The sequence below is a fragment of the Rhinolophus hipposideros genome (assembly GCF_964194185.1).
Source record: "Rhinolophus hipposideros genome assembly, chromosome: 4".
In the NCBI taxonomy this organism is placed as follows: Eukaryota; Metazoa; Chordata; class Mammalia; order Chiroptera; family Rhinolophidae; genus Rhinolophus; species Rhinolophus hipposideros.
The window spans coordinates 60,795,311-60,818,352 of NC_138050.1; the positions used below are offsets into that span (position 1 = coordinate 60,795,311).

Consider the following 23,042-nt stretch of genomic DNA (forward strand, 5'->3'; position numbering starts at 1 on the left):
TTATGATATTCTAATAAATTCTTGAGTACAAAGAAAGCAAATCATCAACAGGCTTTTCCTAGATACCACGTTACTATTATGGGTTGATTCATGATAGTAGAACATACAAAAACCATAATAGAGAGAGAACACTGTAAGTTCAAAGTGTTCTCAGAGATCCTTGGAGACTCCCAGGGGATCCTTAGATTAATTTCTCATCATTTAATGTCTATAATATGACACATTATAGACTTTTGTTTTGGGCATGATTTACCAATAAACTGATATTTTCCCCATTTGGTGGATCACAAAAATCAGGACCATTTCCTTCTGGATAAGGAACAGTAAAGAAATTAATTTTACAGGGTCATTTCCTCTCCTTAGGCTGTGGTCCTTAACAACGGTTTGAAATGCCATAATTCAGTGCAGGACTATTCCAGGGTCCTTGACCACTGGCAGATATAATTATAATAAATCAATCAATTATAATAAATCACTCCGAATAGAGGTAACCTAAATCCCATTTGCTGTCTCGAAATATTACTGGAAGAACACACTGGGTTCCCTTGCTACTTGAAAACTCTGTGCATCTCCCACTATAAGTAACTTACAATAAGATATTTAATTAGGCCACTAAGAGTTTTAAAATATAATCAAAATTACAATAGGCAGTGTGGTGCTTAATTTAAAATGTTTGGAAATCTACCCTCTTAAATTTTTAAGTGCACAGTATCGTATTGTTAGCTATAGGCACTATATTGTACAGCAGATCTCTAGAACTTATTCATCTTGTATAACTGTAACTTTATACTCATTGAATAGCAACTCCCCATTTCCCCCTTCCCTCACCCTCTGGCAACTACCATTCTAATTTTTGCTTCTATTGGGTAGGTGCAAAAGTAATTGCGGTTTAAAAGGTTAAAAAATAGTTGCAAAAACCGCAATTACTTTTGCACCAATCTACTGTAAGTTTGACTATTTTAGATACCTCTCATGCAAAGCATTTTCAACACACACACACACACACACACACGCACGCACACACACACAGGGACATTTTTGGTAGTGGGTATATTTATTACCTTGATTGTGGGGATGGTATCCTGGGTGTATGCATATGTCCACACATCAAATTGCATACATTAAATAAGTGCAGGTTTTCTTTGTATATAAATTATACCTCAATAAAGTTGTAAAACATTTTTTGTAAAGAAAAGATCCTCTCCCCCCCCCCAAAAAAAACAACGTTTGGAGGACTTCCACTTTTTATTTTTTTTTTATCTGTTCCAAATAATAGCATCTCTGTATACATAAGTAAGAAAAATAATGATTCAGTTGTCAAAAAAAATCACATCGAGTGAAAAATTCATAGGTTAAAAAAATGCATGTATCATTGAAAACTTCTCTGATAAATAAAAGCAAGAAATTTTAAAGATGTGCTTTGGCAGTAAATCAGAGAGATAAATTATGGCTTTAAGTGAAAAATCTCCAGATGGTGAGAATTTGGCATGCTATTATTCTTTGAAAGTATGTTCCTAGTTAAGAGAATTGAACCGACTTGCTTAATTCATTAATTAAATCATACTAATTGATAAAAATGAGGACATGGTTTCTATTTTCTAGGAGCTACAATGTTAAATGATTAGCTTCAATTTATCATTCTTCCTCCACTTCACACCTTCCCTTGTGGGGGTGTATGGTTATGAGTGTTTAAGGACTAAAACATATGCAATATATCTTAGAACAAGTCTAATAAAAGAAAACCAAAGGGCACAGAGGACAAGCAACAAAAACACATGGGATAGCAGCATCAAACAAAAAGATGACTTAGGCACAAGGACAAATGATGATCAAAGACAAATACCTCAAACACAAGCCTCTGAATAATAATGGCTACAGATAAGTCATTCTCTTTGAAGAATCTAGGACTCAATAAAAGAAATTTGATAAATGATAAGAGTTTATAACACTAAAAGGAAAATATATCAAGTAGAGCTAACTGATTATTTAAATTGTCAGTATTGGTGGGGAAGGGAATCCCTGTTATGCTCCTGATGGGAGGGCATACTGGTACAATTGTTTTAGAGAATATGAATTGCTTGGGCAATATTTTTATTGAAAAGCTTTAATATATTTTTTTCATTTAGATCTATGCATTTCACATCTAAGAATTAATACTAAAAAATTGTGCAAATTTTCAGATACAAGAATGTAAATTATGATATTTATATAATTAAAACTCAAATTAGAGAATTTAGATGTCTACTAAAAGAGAATTGATTATTCTTTTGTTACAACCATATTATGGAATACTATGCAGCCATATCAATAATTTTGCATAAGGATATTTGTAATAAGGAAATATATTCATTACATATCGTTCAGCAAATAGGTATGATGAAATAATCAGTAAATTGTCTAAAACAACAGCTCAGGAGTCAGCCTGTAGTAAAAGTTTGTATTAAAACTCGTACCTCTGGCACTTACTATGTAAGATAGCAAACATTCAAATTACCAATTTCTTTTTCTGTAAAAAGAAGAATAATTGTACTTCTTCCCACCTCATTGTATTTTGGGTATTGTATGTGGAATTTTGTATATGGAAGAGAGTATGAGTTAGGAGTTCTGCTGTAATAAAAAACAACCCTAATATCTGAGCAGCTTAAACCAACAAAGGTTTATTTCTCATTCATGCAGAGGTTTCTGCTAATCATTCACACTCAGAGATCCAGGCTAATGGATCAGTCACCATTTCAAAAACTCCAAATCCCCAGGCCAGGGTGGAAAAGAGATGGCAAATCTCTCACTGCCTCTTAAGCTTCTGCTCCAAAGTGACACACATCACTTTTGCTCACAATTTTTGGCCAAAGCCAGACACATACTCAAGAGGAGAACCTCAATATTAATAATACTAATAATGATATAATAATTTTTATTAGTTTTTCTACGTCAAGAAGAGTTTAAAACTAATGTATAGTCTATGATAAGCCATTTTAAGTTTTTGAGCAGAACATTGGTTTGAGACTAGAGAAAGTTGTCAAAATCAAGGAATCAGAGGATTAATAGAGAATGTAAGAGATCATCTAAATTATTCCCCTACCTTCAAGACGTAATGATCACACTTAGTCATCACCGGCAGAAGCAAGTAATCTAATATAATTTCTTGTGGAAAAATGCCTACATCTGGCCCCTGAGGGGAGCTATACTGAAGAACATCAGTGCATTCTATTGGGAGAATATTTTTTTTTCTTGTCCTCAACTGATAAGCTGCTGAGGCTCTCCAGCTTGAGAACCTATTGTAATTGGTTCCTCAAGCATGTAACCGCAGCTGCAGTTGTCATCTGTAAATAGCAAAAGTAATCCTTTAAAAGTTTTCATATTAGCTATTTGCTTTGAAACATCCAATGCCAATGAGTTTGCAGATGTAGCACTATGAGAAAAAAGGGTCTCTGTTGGTCCAAGTACTGGACTGGCTCGCATAAATCCTTAGCCTTCATTCTCAAACTTCTTATATTTTATTATGGTTCCCCAGGAAATCACTTCAGTCATCAATACTTCCATTTATTTGCAAGGAAACTAGAGAAGCTTATTACTTATCTGGAAGGTATTTCAAAAGGCTTAAATAAATTATAAAAAATAAGCAAAATCATAATTCATATATTCAACACATTTTTAATAAAACAAACTTTAAGTATAAGCCATTGCTTAAAAATGGTAGCTAAATACATCAGTGAATCTCTACAGAGACAAATATGTGTTTGTCAGAGTTTATTAAAAATTGACATATAAAGTCCAAAATAATCTTCTTACACTACCACTATATTAAAAACTTTAGAGACAAATTGAAATCTATTGGTAAGTATATATATTTAGTGAATTTCTATATTTGAGAGATATTTTATATGATTTTCTTATTTTTCCGTTATATAATTTGTTATCTTTATCAGCGAATGATTTTTTAAAATCTTTGTTACTTTAAAAGCATAATGAGCTTACTCAAGCACTATAATGACACATTGCATTAATGCAGACAGAAGAGCAGTTCCTGTCTGGGGTTATTAGTGAAAGATGTAGCAAGTCAGAAATGATTGTGAAATAAAAAATTCCTTCTACTCATATCTTATCCCCCTACTTATATCATTAGGGATAAATATCAGAGTATGGGAAAACACCTATGGTACAAATAATCTTGGGAGACTTTAAGAGTTTTCTACTTAAAGAAAACTGTAAGTAATAATAATAAAAGAAAAAGATGATAACAAATAATGGCAAGAATGTGAGGAAATTTAAACCTTCATACACTGCCGGTGGGAATGTAAAATGGTATAGCCACTTTACCTGAAAAAGTTAAACAGAGTTACCATATGACCAAAAAATTCCACTTCTAGGTATAAACCCAAGAGAAATTAAAACAGAAATCCACACAAAAATTTATACATGAATTTTTATAGAACTTGACTCATGTGGCTAAAAACTAGAAACAACCCCAATGTCCATTAAGTGATGAATGGTTAAATAAATGTGGTATATCCATATAAATGAATATCATGCAGCCATAAAAAGGAATGAAGTTCATGCTACAACATGGGTAAACCTTCAAAACATTATTATACTAAGTGAATAAAGTCAGAAACAAAAAGGATACATATTTTATCATTTCATTTAAATTAAATATTCAGATTAGTTAAATCCATAGGGACAGGAAGTAGATTCATAGTTTTTAGAGGTTGAGGGAAGATGAGAATGGAGCATGAGTGGTAAGGGGTACAGGGATTCTTCTGTGGTGATGAAAATGTTCTGAAATGAGATAGTGCGGATAATTGCATGATTCTGTCAGTGTACTAAAAACCATGAAGTAGTACACACTAAAAGAGTGGATTTCATGGTATTTGAATTATAGCTCAATAAAAAAATTTGATTTTCAAAAAGAAAACAGAAATATAAAATGAAATTTCTGATCTAACATTCAGGTAAAAGAAATCTTTATTCTTTTCCTCTCTCATGAATAAAATTTGTAATAACTTCAATTATCAGTTCCTCTGAAGCATATTTCATATTAACTTTGCCATTTTCATGTTAGAGGTAAAATTGTATTTTGTACTCTGATAAATCAAAAAGAATTGAACGAGCTTTCCTCTCGATGAATTCTTCCTTCTCCAATTTGTACTGATCTGGTTGGTACCAAGAGCACACCTGAGACGACATGCCTTCTAAACAACAAAAACCTATTCAGATCTATCTGTCTAGATGATGCTTTTCAAAAGCCAAGACACTAATGTTACTGAGTTTCTGAAATGTCAGTGGACAATCAGAGGGTCTCATTGAGAAAGTTCTGAGCAACTGTACAGTTTATTTTTTTCTTTGTAATGTAGCATTGAACTGAGTGAATTGAGCTGAACTGAAATTGAACACACCTCAAAGTTAACGTGGACTGATAGAATGAGTGTGTGTGTTGTGTGTGTGTGTGTGTGTGTGTGTGAGAGAGAGACAGAGAGAGAGACAGAGAGAGAGAGACAGAGACAGAGACAGAGGGAGAGAGATTATATTTCACCATGTACTTTCACTCATGGAACTTGGATGTCTTATTAGTGCTGTAAAGATTAATCTCACATTCAGGGATCTTAGCTGTCTTTTAAATAAGATGTATGTGAATTTAATTCATTTGACTCATAGGATTGGGAGACGGTGACAAGGCCTGAGAGCCCTCACTTACCCCTTCCAGAGCAAGGCAGATCAGAACTTCCTTGGCATTTTGTGATACTCTCCTCGGCTGACAGTGGGCAGGAATGTGGGTGTTCACACTTTTTCCCATACCAGCCTAATTTGCAGTCACATCTTCCACAATTACACTGCCCATGACCTTTACAATGAGAGTAGTAGAAAAACAATAATATATATGAAAAAATATATAATTAAGTCAGAATTCGTTATCATTTCAACAGTGAATGTCACAAATGAGTCAGAATCTTAACACAGTAGAAAACAGTAAGACAAAAGCACATTTTTCTCAAGTTCTTAAATACATAATTTATATTAATTGCTCATGAGGACTAAAGAAAAACAACAACGTCAGATAAGATAAAAAGGTTTGAAGGGCTACACACTTGACTTTATCACCATCCAGGTGCATGTGATTGTATTGGTCTGCTGAGGCCTAGATGGAGTCTTTGATGGATCTGGCCATTCATTCATATGGAGGAGAGCACAGGAAATAGAAAACAGTCTGTTTTTTAAACAAGGTCTTATCTTCTGGAGTCACCCACACTGCATTTTCATTACCTTTTTACTAACACTGCATGCTCAGGCTAGGGACCCTTACCTTAAAACCAGTAACCTGTGTGGCGTTCATAATCCTTGAAGACCAATTTAGTACACACAAAAGAAGTCAGGAAGATATTAAAGTTCTCTACACATGAACACAGAGCCTGTAAACAACTGTGGTACGGAGCAGCAAAAAAAATGGCCTATGTTATCAACCAAATAATTGGGTTTAAATCCTGATCCTGCTACCTACAGAGTAGGGCTGGTCAAATGACAACCTCTTCAAGGATTAGATTTTTCATTTTTAAATGCGACAATAATGCATTTTCTGTCCACATTTATCAGGAAGTACATAATATATCTTAAAATGCTCCATAAAAGTGACCTATTGTTATTTGTATTCATTTGAACCCATAACCAAGTAGGAATAGAAAGGAAAACAAGATAATTTCAGCTGAGCTTTTCTTAACTCCTCAGAAACATCCAGATACTCGTTATTACACATGCAGAATAAAGGGGATTTCTATAATTACTGCAAAAAATGCATGAAGAATTTTAAAGGAAATCAAATTACACTTTCTTTAAGTAAATCAAGTATAATGCTAATGGTTGAAAATCCATTCTATTTTGTCTTTGGCATCTGATATTACTGTATATCTACACCATATGGAAATTGGCCTTCGGTGAAGAGTGGCCTATTTTATCAATATTACATGAAGTTTGTGGACAGACGCCTATCTTTTGATTTTGAGAATTGGAAAACCCACATCTCTGAAAGCTTCTTGCCATCTATTAATCTGGTTCTTCATGGAACAAATCATAACATCAGAGGTCAAAATAGAGTGAGATATTAGGGATCACTAAATCAAAATCTCTCATTTAACACAAAATGCAATTCAACATAGATTTATTGAGTACCTACTATATAACAGAGCCTGGACAATAAATTGTTGTTATTAATACTCTGCCTTATAACTCATCATTTTTAAGGAAAACTGTGATTGCTAATAAATGTGTGCTACAGGTGAGTATGATCATTTAGACCTTCACATATGAGAATTTTTATTATAACAGTTTAACTTATTAGCAATGAGATTTCAGAGATTGCTGGGTTCTGTGGCTTTTTGCCATTTATCCCCGCTTAAAAAATTCCGACCCTTCTTCTCAACCCTCATGTAATTTAGAGCAAAATTTGCAAACAGAGCTGTATTGCAAATGCATAGATAAATAACAGCTTTTAAAACAAAATCTTTAACATTTAAAGTATAATTGATTCTGCCGTTTCATAGGTGGCAACAGCTTTGAAATTCTTGAAGACAGGAAGTTTCATTTCAAGAAGAGTTAGATCTGTCACGAGGATGCTAGACAAAGTACAGAAAATGCTGCCAGTTGTGGAAGACCAGTTGACACTTCAACAATAAAACTGAGCAAGAGAGTTTGATTGAAAGGGAATAAAAGCTTTACTCTTAAAAGTTTAAAATAGTTGTAAAGGTTAGAATAAAACATCCAGTGGTTTAGGATACCAGGAAATCCCTGACTACCCAGGAAGATGCCACCTGCTGCTGCAGCTGCCTGGAATTCACAGGCAGCAACATATGTCCAGCATGAGGGTCCCAAATCTAAGGCATTAGGAATGAGGCAGGATCCTGTGCTGGGGGTTACCAGGGACTGAAGGGAGAACATCCTCAGTTCTCTATTTGGTATATGTGCTGCCGGAGCGAGCACTTCAGTTCTCTATTTGGAATAGAGGTTTAGGGCCAGTTATTTTCTATCTGAGGATCACCCACATGTCAATATAAAAAAAAAAAATTGTGATAGGATAAAAGTATGTGTGAAAATGGCTGAAAGTTATTCATAAGAGTTAAAATTAATTAGAATTAAAATCAGTCCAATTAATATCAAAAGAAGTCAGATTAATTATGGATGCATTAAAAAATTCTGGAATACAGCTGCTCTAGAAAAACTAGCTATATGCTGTTACTGCAGCTTCGTTTTTCTAGCCCTTTGTTATTTCTGTGCTCTTTTACAAACACTAGGTGAAAATGTAGCCTATAATATCCTACACCTCTACTTTTTGTGCATTTATTTATTTTTTTTTATTTTATTTTATTTTATTTTTTTATTTTTTTTTTTTTATTAATTTTATTGGGGTGACAATTGTTAGTAAATTTACATAGATTTCAGGTGTACAATTCTGTATTACATCGTCTATAAATCCCATTGTGTGTTCACCACCCAGAGTCAGTTCTCCTTCCATCACCATATATTTGATCCCCTTTACCCTCATCACCCACCCCCCACCCCCTTACCCTCTGGTAACCACTAAATTATTGTCTGTGTCTATGAGTTTTTGTTTCTCATTTGTTTGTCTTGTTCTTTTTGGTTTATATACCACATATCAGTGAAATCATAGGGTTCTCTGCTTTTTCTGTCTGACTTATTTCACTTAGCATTATTCTCTCAAGATCCATCCATGTTGTCACAAATGCTCCTATATCATCTTTCCTTAACGCCGAATAGTATTCCATTGTGTATATGTACCACAACTTCTTTATCCATTCATCTATCGAAGGACATTTTGGTTGTTTCCATGTCTTGGCCACCGTAAACAAAGCTGCAATGAACATTGGCGTACACGTGTCTCTATAGAGAAATGCTTTTATATTTTTGGGGTAGATACCCAGGAGAGCGATTGCTGGGTCATATGGTAATTCTATTCGTAATTTCTTGAGGAACCTCCACACTGCCTTCCATAGCGGCTGCACCAGTCTGCATTCCCACCAACAGTGTATGAGAGTTCCTTTTTCTCCACAGCCTCTCCAACACTTGTTACTATTTGTTTTGTTGATGAAAGCCATTCTGACTGGGGTGAGGTGATATCTCATTGTGGTTTTCATTTGCATTTCTCTGATGATTAGCGATGTTGAGCATTTTTTCATATGTCTATTTGCCATTTGTATATCCTCTTTGGAGAAATGTCTCTTCAGGTCCTCTGTCCATTTTTCAATTGGGTTGTTTGTTTTTTTGTTGTTGAGTTTCATGAGTTCCTTGTATATTTTGGATATTAGCCCCTTATCAGAGGAACTGTTTGCGAAAATCTTCTCCCATTCAGTTGGTTGCCTCATTATTTTGTCAATAGTTTCTTTTGCTGTGCAGAAGCTTTTCAGTTTCATATAATCCCATTTGTTTATTTTAGTTTTTACTTCCATTGCCTTTGGAGTCAAATTCATAAAATGCTCTTTGAACCCAAGGTCCATAAGTTTAGTACCTATGTTTTCTTCAATGCAGTTTATTGTGTCCGGTCTTATGCTTAAGTCTTTGATCCATTTTGAATTAATTTTGGTACATGGTGACAGATAGCAGTCCAGTTTCATTCTTTTGCACGTAGCTATCCAATTCTGTCAGCACCATTTATTGAAGAGGCTGTCTTTCGTCCATTGTATGTTTTTAGCTTCTTTGTCAAAAATTATCTGTCCATATTTATGTGGTTTTATTTCTGGGTTCTCAATTCTATTCCATTGGTCTGTGTGTCTGTTTTTCCGCCAATACCAAGCTGTTTTGATTATTGTAGCCCTGTAGTACAAGGAAAAATCAGGGAGTGTGATACCTCCAGTATTGCCCTTGTTTTTTAATATTGCTTTGGCTATTCGGGGTCTTTTGTGGTTCCAAACAAATCTGATGATTTTTTGTTCTATTTCTTTAAAAAATGCCATTGGGATTTTAATGGGGATTGCATTAAATCTGTATATGGCTTTCGGTAATATGGCCATTTTAACTATGTTGATTCTTCCAATCCATGAGCACGGAATGTCTTTCCATTTCTTTGTGTCTTCTTCAATTTCTTTCAAAAATGTCTTATAGTTTTCAGCATATAAATCCTTCACATCCTTGGTTAAGTTTATTCCTAGGTATTTTATTCTTTTTGCTGCAATTGCAAAAGGAATTGTTTTTTCTATCTCTTTTTCTGAGATTTCATTGTTGGTATATAGGAAAGCAATGGACTTTTGTACGTTGATTTTGTAGCCAGCAACTTTACTATATTCATTGATTGTTTCTAATAGCTTTTTGGTTGAGTCTTTAGGGTTTTCTATATATAGCATCATGTCATCTGCAAAGAGTGACAATTTAACTTCTTCATTCCCAATTTGGATGCCTTTTATTTCTTTCTCTTGCCTGATAGCTCTGGCGAGGACTTCCAACACTATGTTGAAAAGCAGAGGTGATAGGGGACAACCTTGTCGTGTTCCTGAACGTAGAGCAAAGGGCTTCAGCTTTTCACCATTAATTATGAGGTTAGCTGAGGGCTTGTCGTATATGGCCTTTATTATGTTGAGGTATTTTCCTTCTATACCAATTTTAGTAAGTGTTTTAATCATAAATGGATGTTGTATCTTATCAAATGCTTTTTCTGCATCAATTGATAGAATCATATGATTTTTGTCCTTTATTTTGTTTATGTGATGTATCACATTGATGGATTTGCGAATGTTGAACCATCCTTGTGCCCCGGGGATGAACCCCACTTGGTCGTGATGAATAATCTTTTTAATGCATTGTTGTATTCGATTTGCTAGAATTTTGTTTAGGATTTTAGCATCTGTATTCATCAGAGATATAGGTCTGTAGTTTTCTTTTTTTGTGTTGTCCTTACCAGGTTTTGGTATCAGGGTAATGTTGGCCTCATAAAATGAGTTAGGGAGTACTGACTCTTCTTCAATTTTTTGGAAGAGTTTGAGCAGGATTGGTATTAGATCCTCTTTGAAGGTTTGGTAGAATTCACTGGTGAAGCCATCTGGTCCAGGACTTTTGATTTTGGGAAGGTTTTTGATGACTGATTCAATTTCGTTACTGGTGATCGGCCTGTTAAGATTTTCCAGTTCTTCATGATTCAGCCTTGGAAGGCTATATGTTTCTAAGAACTTGTCCATTTCTTCTAAGTTATTAAATTTGGTGGCATATAGTCCTTCATAGTATTCTTGGATAATCCTTTGTATTTCTGTGGTGTCCGTGATAACTTCCCCTTTTTCATTTCTGATTTTGTTAATTAGTGTCTTCTCTCTTTTTATCTTAGTGAGTCTAGCCAAGGGTTTGTCGATTTTGTTAATCTTTTCAAAGAACCAGCTTTTTGTCACATTAATTTTTTCTATTGTCTTTTTGTTCTCTATTTCATTTAGTTCTGCTCTGATTTTTGTTATTTCCTTTCTTCTGCTGACCTTGGGTTTCGCTTGTTCTTCTTTTTCTAGTTTTTTAAGGTGTAACATGAGGTTATTTATTTGGGATTTTTCTTGTTTCTTGAGATAGGCCTGTAATGATATAAATTTCCCTCTTAAAACTGCTTTCGCGGCATCCCAAAAATTTTGGTAGGATGTATTTTCATTGTCATTTGTTTCTATGTATCTTTTGAGCTCTCCTCTAATTTCTTCTTTGACCCAGTCGTTCTTTAAAAGTATGTTGTTTAATCTCCATGTATTTGTGTTTTTTCCTGCTTTCTTTTTGCAGTTGATATCCAATTTCAAAGCTTTGTGATCAGAGAATATGCTTGGTATGATTTCAATCTTCTTAAATTTGCTGAGGCTGATTTTGTGTCCCAATATATGGTCTATCCTTGAGAATGTTCCATGTACACTAGAAAAGAATGTATAGTCTGATGTTTTAGGATGAAGTGCTCTATATATGTCAATTATGTCCAATTCATCTAATGTGTCATTTAGGGCTGCGATTTCGTTATTTATCTTCTGTTTGGATGATCTATCCATAGCTGTCAATGATGTATTTAAGTCCCCTAGTATAATTGTGTTTTGGTCAATTTCTCCCTTTAGTTCTGTTAGTAGTTGCTTGGTATATTTCGGTGCTCCCTGATTGGGGGCATAAATATTGATGACTGTTATGTCTTCTTGTTGTATAGTCCCCTTTACCATTATGAAATGTCCATCTTTGTCTCTTGTTATCTTTTTCACCCTGAAGTCTGTTTCATCGGAAATCATTATGGCTACACCTGATTTTTTCTGGGTACCATTTGCTTGAAGTGTCAATTTCCACCCTTTCACTTTGAGTCTATGCTTGTCCTTGTAGCTGAGATGTGTCTCTTGTAGGCAGCATATGGTTGGGTTTAGTTTTTTGATCTAATCTGCTACTCTGTGTCTCTTTATTGGTGAGTTCAGTCCATTTACATTTAGGGTGATTATTGATATGTGAGGATTTCCTGTCATTCTGTCTTTAGTTTTCTGGTAAGGCTGTGTCTCCATTGTTTCTTTGCCTTTTTGTTGTTGTCTGTTATTTCTGTGTGGTGGTATTCTATGATGTTTCCCTCTGTTTCTTCTTTTATTACAGTATATATTTCAGATTTGGATGTTTTTTGAGTGGTTACCCTTGAGTTTATGTAAAAGAAAGTTTGATATTTAGAGTATTCCAGTTTCTTCAGTACGCTTACTTTCTCTATTCCCATATTCCAGTTCAGGCCTTTACGCTCCCCCTTTTTATGTTTCAGTTGCCACAAGTTGTCCCTGTTGATGGTAGTCTAATAGCCTCCTTTAGTATTTCTTGTAGTGCAGGTCGTGTATTAGAAAATTCCCTCAGCTTCTGGATGTCTGGAAAGGTCTTTATTCCTCCTTCATATCTAAAGGAGATCTTTGCTGGATATATTATTCTTGGCTCATGATTTCTCTCTTTCAATAGTTTGAATATTTGGTTCCATTCCCTCCTAGCTTGTAGAGTTTCTGCTGAAAAATCTGATGATAATCTAATGGGCTTTCCTTTGTAAGTTACCGTCTTCTTTTCCCTGGCTGCCTTGAGGATTCTTTCTTTGTCATTGATTTTAGACAGCTTCAATACAATGTGCCTTGGTGAAGGCCTGTTGGGATTGAGGTAATTAGGTGTTCTATTTGCTTCTTGGATTCGAGGATCCAGTTCTGTCCACAAGTTTGGGAAGTTCTCATCGACGATTTGTTTGAATATATTCTCTGTTCCCTTCCCTCTTTCTTCTCCTTCTGGTATGCCCATTATTCTTATATTGCTCTTTCTGATGGAGTCAGAAAGTTCTTGTAGAGTTCTTTCATTTCTTTTAAGTCTCAAGTCTCTTTCTTCTTCCCTCTGTGTAAATTCCAGGTTCCTATCTTCGATGTCACTGATTCTTTCCTCCATCTGGTCAACTCTACTACCTAAGCTGGATATTTTATTGTTAATTTCTTCTATTGAGTTCTTAATCTCCAGAAATTCTATTTGGTTCTTTTTCAAGATTTCAATCTCTTTTGTAAAATGCTCATGGTGTTCTTTGATTGTGTTTCTGAGTTCATTAAACTGCCTTTCTGTGTTTTCTTGCATCTCGTTCAGTTTTTTCAGAATTGCGATCTTGAATTCTCTGTCATTTAAATCACAAAGGTCCATATCTCTAAGTTCCTTTTCTGGAGACTTTTCACTTTCTTTCTGAGCTATCTTGTTGCCTTGGTTATTCATGGCAATCACTGATTTACTATTTCTCTTCCTAGACATCTACAGGAGTGTCTTCTGCAACAGGTTGATAGGTATGCGAAGAGCTTTTGGAGTTCCAAAGCTCTTTCTGCACCAGATTCAGAGCCCCTCTGTTTCAGCAGTTCTGTTTACTCCTGCAAGGATCCGCCCAGATAGGTGGGGCCAGGGGCGGGGTGAGTTGTGAGAGGTAGCCCAGAGCAATGGCGGCGACCACCACCACAGCCAGTCCTGCTTCCACAGCTCCCTCCCCTTTGCCGGAACTAGTTGAGCTGCGAATCTGTGTCTGCGGTCCACAGTTCTTAGAGCAGCAAATATTCTGTCCTTTGATCCGACACTGCTAGTTTATCGGTTCTAGCACCGGGCAGGTGGGGGCGGGGCGAGCTCTGGGAGGGTAGGGAGGGGGCGGCTAGCCTCCGTGCCTAGGGCTTCCGTTCTCCGCTTGGCAGTGAGGGCTTAAACCACCGATTTCAGCCCTCTTCCCTCAGTCTTTGCTCCGAGGTCTGCCGTGAGTGAGCGTTGGGTTCAGCGATTTTGTATGCTGCCCCCTCAGCCCTGTGGGCCGTAAGCGGAGCCCTAGCAGTCCGAGTACTTCCCTCTCCCGCAGAGGGGGAAGATCCGGGCGCAGAGGGCTTTGAGCACTGAGCTAGGTCTGTGTCCTGCGCCCGCGCGGCTCCGTCTCCGCACTTCTCCTCTCCCTCCTCCCCCGCTCGCGCGATTCACCCACCTGGAGGTGAATTCCGTAGTCGGCCTCTTCGTCTTGCCTGTCTGCTGTGCAAGGAGTCCTTTGTGGAGTTATTGTTGTCCGATTCGTTGTAAATTCCAGGGGAGCATTACAGAGGCTCACCTCACGCCGCCATTTTTCACATTTGACTCACTTTTTGTGCATTTAATGCAGCATAAGGGACCATCTCAAGGATGATGCCTGTAAATTTATGCTTCCCCTCCAGGCATTGTAAACTCCAAGCAAAGTTGGGAAGACCATAGACAGTGCGTCTTCACTCCTGCCGTGTGTGTGATGACCCCTAGCTTCCCGTGCCTTCTGCCTCCCCCTCAGTCTTCACCTAACCAACATGCCCTCTCAATTACCCAGCTGCCATTGAGTGCTTACACACTGGGATGAATTGATGAGATAGTGTCATGGCTGTGGTTGGCTGTGGGATAAAAGGGTTTGCCTCTAAATACGAAAGTATCAAAGTGGGAGAATATTGTCTGGTTCAAGATGGCCTCTGCTCTTCCTCAAATTGTCCACTGAGGAGTCTTCTACACTTTGCCAGGAGTCAACATCAACTGAACAAGTTCAGGCTGAGGAAAAAAGGGTTATTAAAACATGAGTGACCTACATAACTGATCCATAATGAACGAAATTCCTGAGAGTCAGTGAATACATGGCAACCAGTTTAATGATGAAATAGTGGTGTGTAAGATGTTTTTTGAAAGTTTCATTGTTTGGGGAAGGTAGGAATACCTAAATCAAATATCCCAATGAAGATCATAGAATACACAAATGTAAAAGCAAAAGAGAAAAGGTTTAAATAATTCTAGTCTAATAAGATGAAAAATAGTACTGATGTTGGTATTGCTTAATCTGTTTACTAGAGATTCATTGACAAGTTAAAATATAAATGTGTTTTGCTTTCACAGTAATGAAAAATTGCATCCTATATCTTTCAATAACTCAGTCACCTGCTGTCAAAATATATTTCAGAATGTTATGTATCCCACTTTAAATGAAATTTAAAATTAAATGATACTTAACTGGTTTAGTTAGGAAATCACTATTGATACCAGATTCTGAAGGATTTATCAAACCTTTTGGAGAAGACAGGAAATCAGAAAACGAAACTACAATTTTTCTTCTGGAGTTACTAGTCTCTCAATTCTAGTATAAAAGGTATGCCAAAGAGAGAAAAAGAAGGAATTGTTTTATAAGGATAAAATGAAGATGAAAATGTGTGGTTTTGATATATAAAAAAGGGCTTAGAAAAGATAAGATCTATTTAGCATGAAAATCATTTCATACTACATCAGGGTCTTTTATAACCAAATAGTTAAAAAGACATAAAAGAAGAAATTATGAGACTTGTGTCCTCAATCTAAATGTGTCATGACTTACCCTTTTCGAACCTCATCTCACTTGACTTTATCTTTAAAAGTAAGAGAATCAGAAGTGAATTTTACCACCGTGATCTGAAATTTAATGCTTCCCTGCTAGTCTGTCAAATCTATGTAGGCAGAGGATCAGCGAAATAGAGATAACAGACACAGAATGTTGTCATTTATTCCTGATGTCAAATGTGCAGAGAATACTCATACACATTAGAGAACTGCTTTCAAAGATCTATGCACATACATTAAATACACACACACCAATGGAAGAAGAACATGCAGCTTGGTGTTGGTATGTAGATGGGATAGCAGCCCATTCCGTACCATATGGTCAGGGAGTTGGCGGCAAGACCACACATCAAGTGGCATCATGGTCATGCTGGGCCGGTAGGGACTCTAAAAGCTCTCTGGCCATTGTAGGAAAGGGAGGTGACACAAACTTATTTCTTCTTTGTAATCAGTCTGCTCCTTTGAGTTAAGCTATATCTAAACTCAGAAATCTCAATCCAGGACAAATGTATTTTATTCATTATGGACGAATACTCTTTTGCTATAAAAGATATTCCTTTCTTTTAAAATGATCCAAAATGCTCATGAGTTGGAATCTGATGCTTACAAGTAGCTTCTTGAGTAATATCAAAACCATCAATATGGAAAAGTTTTGAGGAGTATATTAGCCATAACTGGCACTTGCTAATTTTTTAAAATCCCATTCAAAATATACTCATTTCCCTTCAAGACAATGCAAACTGAACATCCTTAATATTTTCCTTCAGTTTCTTTCTTTAATGCTTTGGTAATCCATAATGATAAATTTCCCCACATAATGTGGTTCTATCAAATGATTCCATTCTGGAACTAACTGAACTCTAAGCCAGGACTAACCTTATATTTTGATCATTTTGGTAGGCAGGACAAGCTGAAAGATAGAGTTTAAGCTCATACAGCTACATATTTTTCCAACTATGGGAATTTGAGAAATAGACCAGAGTGGTAAGCAACCATAAAGGAGTTATTTCAGAATCAGGAAGTAAATTCAGGGGAGCAGCTCATAGAACTGAAGTCATAAACAGAGTGCTCAGTACACTTCAGGATGACTGGTCACGCATGCGTCATTTTAGTCACACCAAATTTTGTCACTGGTATCATCTCTGAGGTAGGTGTGTGTGTGTGTATTTAAGAGTAATGTTTGTGTGAATACATGCATGCATACTTATACACCATGTGGATGATGAACAACAGATAGGCATAAAAGAAGAAATAAGTAAATTTATTTGAAATCAAGGATCATGTTTTAAAATATTTGTATCTCCCATAACCATGATGGAATAGGCACAAAATATCTACATTTAAGTGAATTATTGAATAGATGAATGGACAGAGTGGGAATGAATAAATAAAATGAGAATGTTAATTAAAAGGGCCATCTTAAACTAATCCATCAGGAGATTTCCCTTGGATTTAAATAAGACCAAAACTTTCAGCATGGCAAGAATAGCAGCTAAAATAAATCAGCATTTCATCTGAACCTTATTACATTCCAGCCTTGCATAAATCACTACAGAATATCGAGGTAGTTGGGTTATTTCTGTCTCATAACACTAAGGTATTAACATACTCGATAATCAGCTGCATGGCACACTTCCTATGGAGCAACTTAGACTGGCAATTAGGAAAATTGTGAAAATTAATAATTCACTAAGGGTAATATATAGAATTCTGCAGATTTAGTAAGAATGAATAAATACTCCCGAGATTGATGCCTGCCCCTGACTTTAATGATGTTCAGAGAAGCTTAGTTTTATAAGAATTCTGAGCATCCAGGAGCCAGTACTTCTTTACCAAAATAAAGTCAATTGGAGAATTTTGTTTGCATCACCTAGAGATTAAATTATTAAGGTTATATGTGTTTTTAGGTGACACTTAAAAGTAGTGTGAACCTTGTCAAGTTGTTTGATTTCTTTGAAACTATTTCCTTTCTGTTAAAATATAGATAATAATGTTTCCCTCTCTGAGTTAGTGTGAACACAAAATGCAATGAGGTGTGTGGACAAACTTGGTAAGTGTCTAACAGAGTAGGATCTCTGTTAATTTGAGTTTCTTCTTTCCTAAATTCCTCATTTTAAGTGTGGGAGGCAGGCTGTGGAAAACTAGCCCCATTCAGTTCAGTTCGACAAATGAATAATAAAGTCATAGTTATGGATTTTATGACTTATTGTCATGCCTTATTGTTCCAACTACAACCTACTACTCCTTGTTTCTGCCCACCCCTATCTGTCTACACCCACAAAATGGAGACCACATTTAAAGGGTTAATCATTCTCTCCTAAACTCCTCCCATGAGAAACCCCAGCCACCACACAACCAAAGCTGCCCCATTGCTTAACTTTCTTCTCTGAAATCTCATAGGGAAGAATGGAGAATGTTGAGGAAGAGAAAAATAAGGTAAAAGGAAGAAGCGAGAGAATAGATGAAGTGGAAATTTTCAGAATGCAAGGAGTCCTCCTTTACGGCCTTCACCTGTCCAAGCTATAGTAGTAATTCTAAACATAAATAATATGCACGAGCACTTGTGAACTTACAAAAGCGCTAAAGTGGCAACTGAAGTATCAAGGCCCATATTCACCTCGTGTCCCTAGTCCCTCTCAATGAGGTAGACCAGTTCACACAACCATGGATCATCACTGTAATGTAGTTACTTTGAAATTGTCTTTTTTTTTAATTAAAGTTTATTGGGGCTGACAATGGTTAGTAGTTACATAGGTTTCAGGTGTACAACTTTGTAATACATCATCGATAGATCACCCACTCCAAAATCAGGATCAAGATCAGGATCATGGGTTTAAAAAGGAAGACTGTAATCTACAGTAAAGAAAGAGTATCAAGTATTATATCAGAAAACATAAACTTACAATTAGCCTGATTATCTCCTTTGTTTTCCTATTTTAATTTTTTTAATTCATGTTTTATCATGGTTTATCTCACAATTTTAAAATGACATTCTTAAATTGTATTTCCTGAGCCCCTGTATAATTTTAATTAGCAACTCTGTGCTATGACTAAATTCTCATGCTGAGTCCATACCCATTAGACTCACATATTCAACAGGCTGAAAACAAACAAATAAAACAAACAAACAAACAAAAAACCAACAACTTTGGGTTGCCATTGGTCTGTCATGATCAATATATCTAGAAATTAATTTGAGAACTTTCTTCTATAATTCCCATTTCAGTAAATGCACCAACATTTACCCAGACTCTCAGACTAGACACCTGTGACTACAGCACTCCACTGCCTAAAACCATCATTAACTTCACATTGCCTTTGGAATAAAGTTCAGCAGCAAGGCAGAAAGTCCTCCAGTTCTTGTTTCTTGCTAGCTTTATCCTTCGTTACTTGTACATTCTGAGAATAACGAACTTATTCTAGCCTCCTGCACAGATTGTATGCCTCTATTCCCTCTACTGGGGATGCCCTTCTCGTCTCTCGGCCAGCAAGCCTATCCTTAGGGACAAAACTGTACCTGCACTGTGATCCAAAAGCCTCCTGGAATATATGAGCCATATATCATCACCTGTGAAGAGCCTCAGCACCCTAATTAAAATGTCAATGAAGCCCATGTCCCAACATTCTCAACCCCCTTCTCCTCATTTTAATCTATATATCATATATGGCACTGACCTAATACACTTTCTTTTGTTTGTTTTAATTTGTTGTCTCTCCAGCCCTGCCAGGATATAAACTACAGGAGAAGAGGGATTTTATCTGCTATGTTCATTGCTATGTCCCTAGTGTCATGACCACATAAGTGAAAAAATGCATGAGTATGCAAATCTCCCATACCATAGTATGTTAAAATATTATGTTTATGTAGCAGTTTTCTTTGCTAAATAGTAAATTTGTTTAGGGTAGAACGTATGATTTTAAAAATGTGTTATATCCTAATATCTCACACAGTGCCTCTATCATAGTGTGATCTCAATAAGTGTTTTATATTAAAGTTTAAACAAAGATTTGTTTGGTAAAGAAAGAACTTTAAATTTCTTCAGATACATGGATCTCATTAAAATTTGGATTCTATCTCTTAGCTGTGGAGTCTTCAGCAAGCTGTAGGACTTCCTTGAGCCTCAGGATCCCCAATTATAAAATGAGAATAAATATATTCCCTACCTCACAGACACTGATGAAAAATAAATGAAACAGTCTGGAAAGTGCTTAGCCTACTGTCTGGCATATAGAAGCCACTAAATAGTTGTTAGCTGTCTTATTACTATTGAGTTGATAACAATAATGATAAAGAACATTTATAGATAATGAATAATAGAAAAATCTGATAAGGGCATCCTCTCAGGAGAATGGTATTCATGAAAAACCTCTTGAGCATGAGGGTTAATCAGAAAAGGGAAACCCTTGTGCAGTAGGAAGGTTTAGCAATAGGTTCCCCTCAGCCAGGCCAGAGAAATCTTTGTAGTTGCATAATCATAATTAAATAGGGCAGCTCTTTATCTCCCTTTGTTGCTGGCAAATTTTCAGGAGACCAGTGGAGTCCTATCTATCTACGTACACTAATCAAACAGCAAGGCTTAAAGAGATACGTATACATATGGCTCTGCTTTCCAGATTATCAAACATAACCGCACTGAAAACCCATAAATCCATTTTTGTTAAATGACACTTTTTCAGATAAATTGGACTGTTATTTTTTTCCCTTTTGCCCCATTAAAAATTCTGGCAGGACCTATGTTTCCCTTGGCATTTAGATTGTAAGCTTCATAAAGTCAAGAATCATGTTTGTCTCCTTCATTGCTGGACTCAGTGGCCCGTTGCAATCCAGACCCTGGCAAATACTATCTGCTCCATAAATATTTATGAAGTAAAATTTTTGAATCCACTAATTGATATGTAACTCTGTGCAAAATTAAAGAATAATTTTAGGATATCAATTATACCAGAGAGTGAATGCATTAAAATATCCATGAGAATTGTATTATTCTCAGTTTTATAACGTATTAATATAGCTTGTCATAATGATACCTCTCCTGTTCGTTGTCATCAGGTCTGCTAGTTTTGTATTCTCAGTTGAGCGATAGATATCTAGAGCTAATGGTTCTCCTTGGTGAGGAATTAAACTAATTTTAAGAAAAAAAGTGCATTTTCATCTCTAGTCTTGCCCGATGTGTGAATTCTCGTAAAGGTTTCCAAGTGACTAATGGGAGCACTGTGGGTATCCAGTGCTTTAGAATGTACATTCAGTTCTTCTACAGTTTCTGTGAGAATCAGAAGGAACCTTAAAAAGAGGAAACTATTTTTTTAATTTAAAAATAGGAATTAGGAGAGCACTTACCTGAACAGAAGTCATCAGAATATCTGTCGTAGACAGCTTTACAGTCCCTTTCATCACACTCACAGGTGTCTCCATGAATATCTCCCCAATCTCCAGTTGGGTCAACATCATGGCAAGAACATTCACCACATACACAAGTCCCTAGAGGGGAAAAATAATTTCATATGAGTCTAGTGAGGAAAAATTATGAAGGAAAGCTTCTTGCATATTGCTTGTTTTAATCTGTTACTTGCTTTGGATTTGGAAAATATGGTATGTGTACTCAGAAAAAAATATTCTACACAGGAAAAGCACCATCTAAAGTTGATAGTAGAGATTCTTTAATAAACAAAAGTTATTGTCTATGCAAATAATTTTATGGGATTGTGAAATATGTCTTTAGAGATATATCAGTTTGTCTCAAAGATAATACCAAAACTATTAAAATAACGTAAGATAAAATCCTTGCCTTCAAGAAGTTTATAATCTACTCAACAAAAAGAAAGCTAATGAAAGAAAAATGAGCAAACAATAAATGTATGAGTACTAACATTTTGTAAACTAGGATACTGTGAGAAATACTGTAAAACTCTGGGGAAGGGGAAATCAATATGGGCTGAAGCAATTAGGGAAGGTGGTGTGGATATGTAGGGAGATGTGGAAATGTTCAGGGTTCAGTTGGAGGTAGAACAAACTAAAGTCAAAAAAAAAAAAAAGAAGAAGCAAAGAAGGGTGAGAATGGGCGTGCGGATCCTAGGGAGTTCTGCATTACTAAAACAGAAGGTGCATGTTCAGGAAATCTAAGAATAAGTTTTGCTAGATCAGATAAGCTCAGGTTATAGAGGATGTTGGAGATTAAGCAGATATATAACCTTTGTCCTTTGGAGATTCGCATGGGGTAGTGCCCAATTTTAGATCATATTTACTTTTTGTGGATTATCAATCATCATCTTTAGGGCAACCAGCTCATAATTTGGGGGAAAGATAAAGTTAAATCCCTTTCTTACCTTATATCAAAGTAAAATCTAGTTATATTAAAGATTTAAGGATATAAACTAAAACCACAAAGTATATAATCCTTTTTATTAAAAATCCCCAAAGCAATGTACTGAAAGGAAAAAAAAGAGAAATAGACTTAACTATATAAAAATCTAAAATTTGGTTGGAAGAAAAACACACACTCACACACACACACACACACACACACACACAAAAGGGACAAAAGTTGGAATAAGTAGTCATGTGTATGCAAAATACAGAGAGCTCCTTTTGTAAACATAAACAATTCTTATAAATCCATATCTAAAGGACAAATATGCCTTGAACAAAATAGACAAAGGCAATGAACACCAATCGGAAATTTTGTAGAGAAGTAATAATGATAGATAAACATGAAAAATGTTTTCCACTCAATTTATGATTACTATGGCTGGGGCAGGGGACCTGTAAAACAATAGTGAGTTAGAATGATTTTGGATGTCAGATTGGTAGAAATGAAAAAGACTGCTAGGATCAAGAGTTGGTGAGGGTATGGAGTACAAAATTGTCCTACCTTCTGGGTGGCAATTTCACAGTACGTACTTTGTAAATATGTGTCATTATTTAGCACAAGAGTCCACTTCAATTAGTATATCCAAAGGAAAGGGAGAGTACACAAAAGTACATGTTCAGGAATATTAAGTATAGTGGCATTCATGTAACTGAACAACAACTAGTGACATAAATATCGATCAGGGGAATTAGTGAAACGTGTAGCTTAGATAACCAAGCAGCCATTAGCAGCAAAAATTAGGTTTTTGCTCTGTGAGCATAGAAAGGTACCCAAAATATATGATTAAACTTAAAAAAGCAAATTACAAGTGAGTATGTACAGTATGATTCAATTTTTGTATTAAGTAAGAAG

General features: G+C 35.8%; 1 protein-coding gene across 1 annotated transcript in view; it reads right to left on the reverse strand.

Annotated features, from left to right (window-relative positions):
• Positions 1-23,042, reverse strand: part of ITGBL1 (integrin subunit beta like 1) — a 201,082-nt gene that overhangs the window by 87,383 nt on the left and 90,657 nt on the right. The window contains exons 6-7 of the mRNA XM_081046458.1: positions 21,161-21,301; positions 5,693-5,839 (exon numbers count right to left, since the gene is read on the reverse strand). Of these exons, the coding sequence (XP_080902584.1) occupies positions 5,693-5,839; positions 21,161-21,301 (288 nt within the window). The remainder of the gene's footprint in view (positions 1-5,692; positions 5,840-21,160; positions 21,302-23,042) is intronic.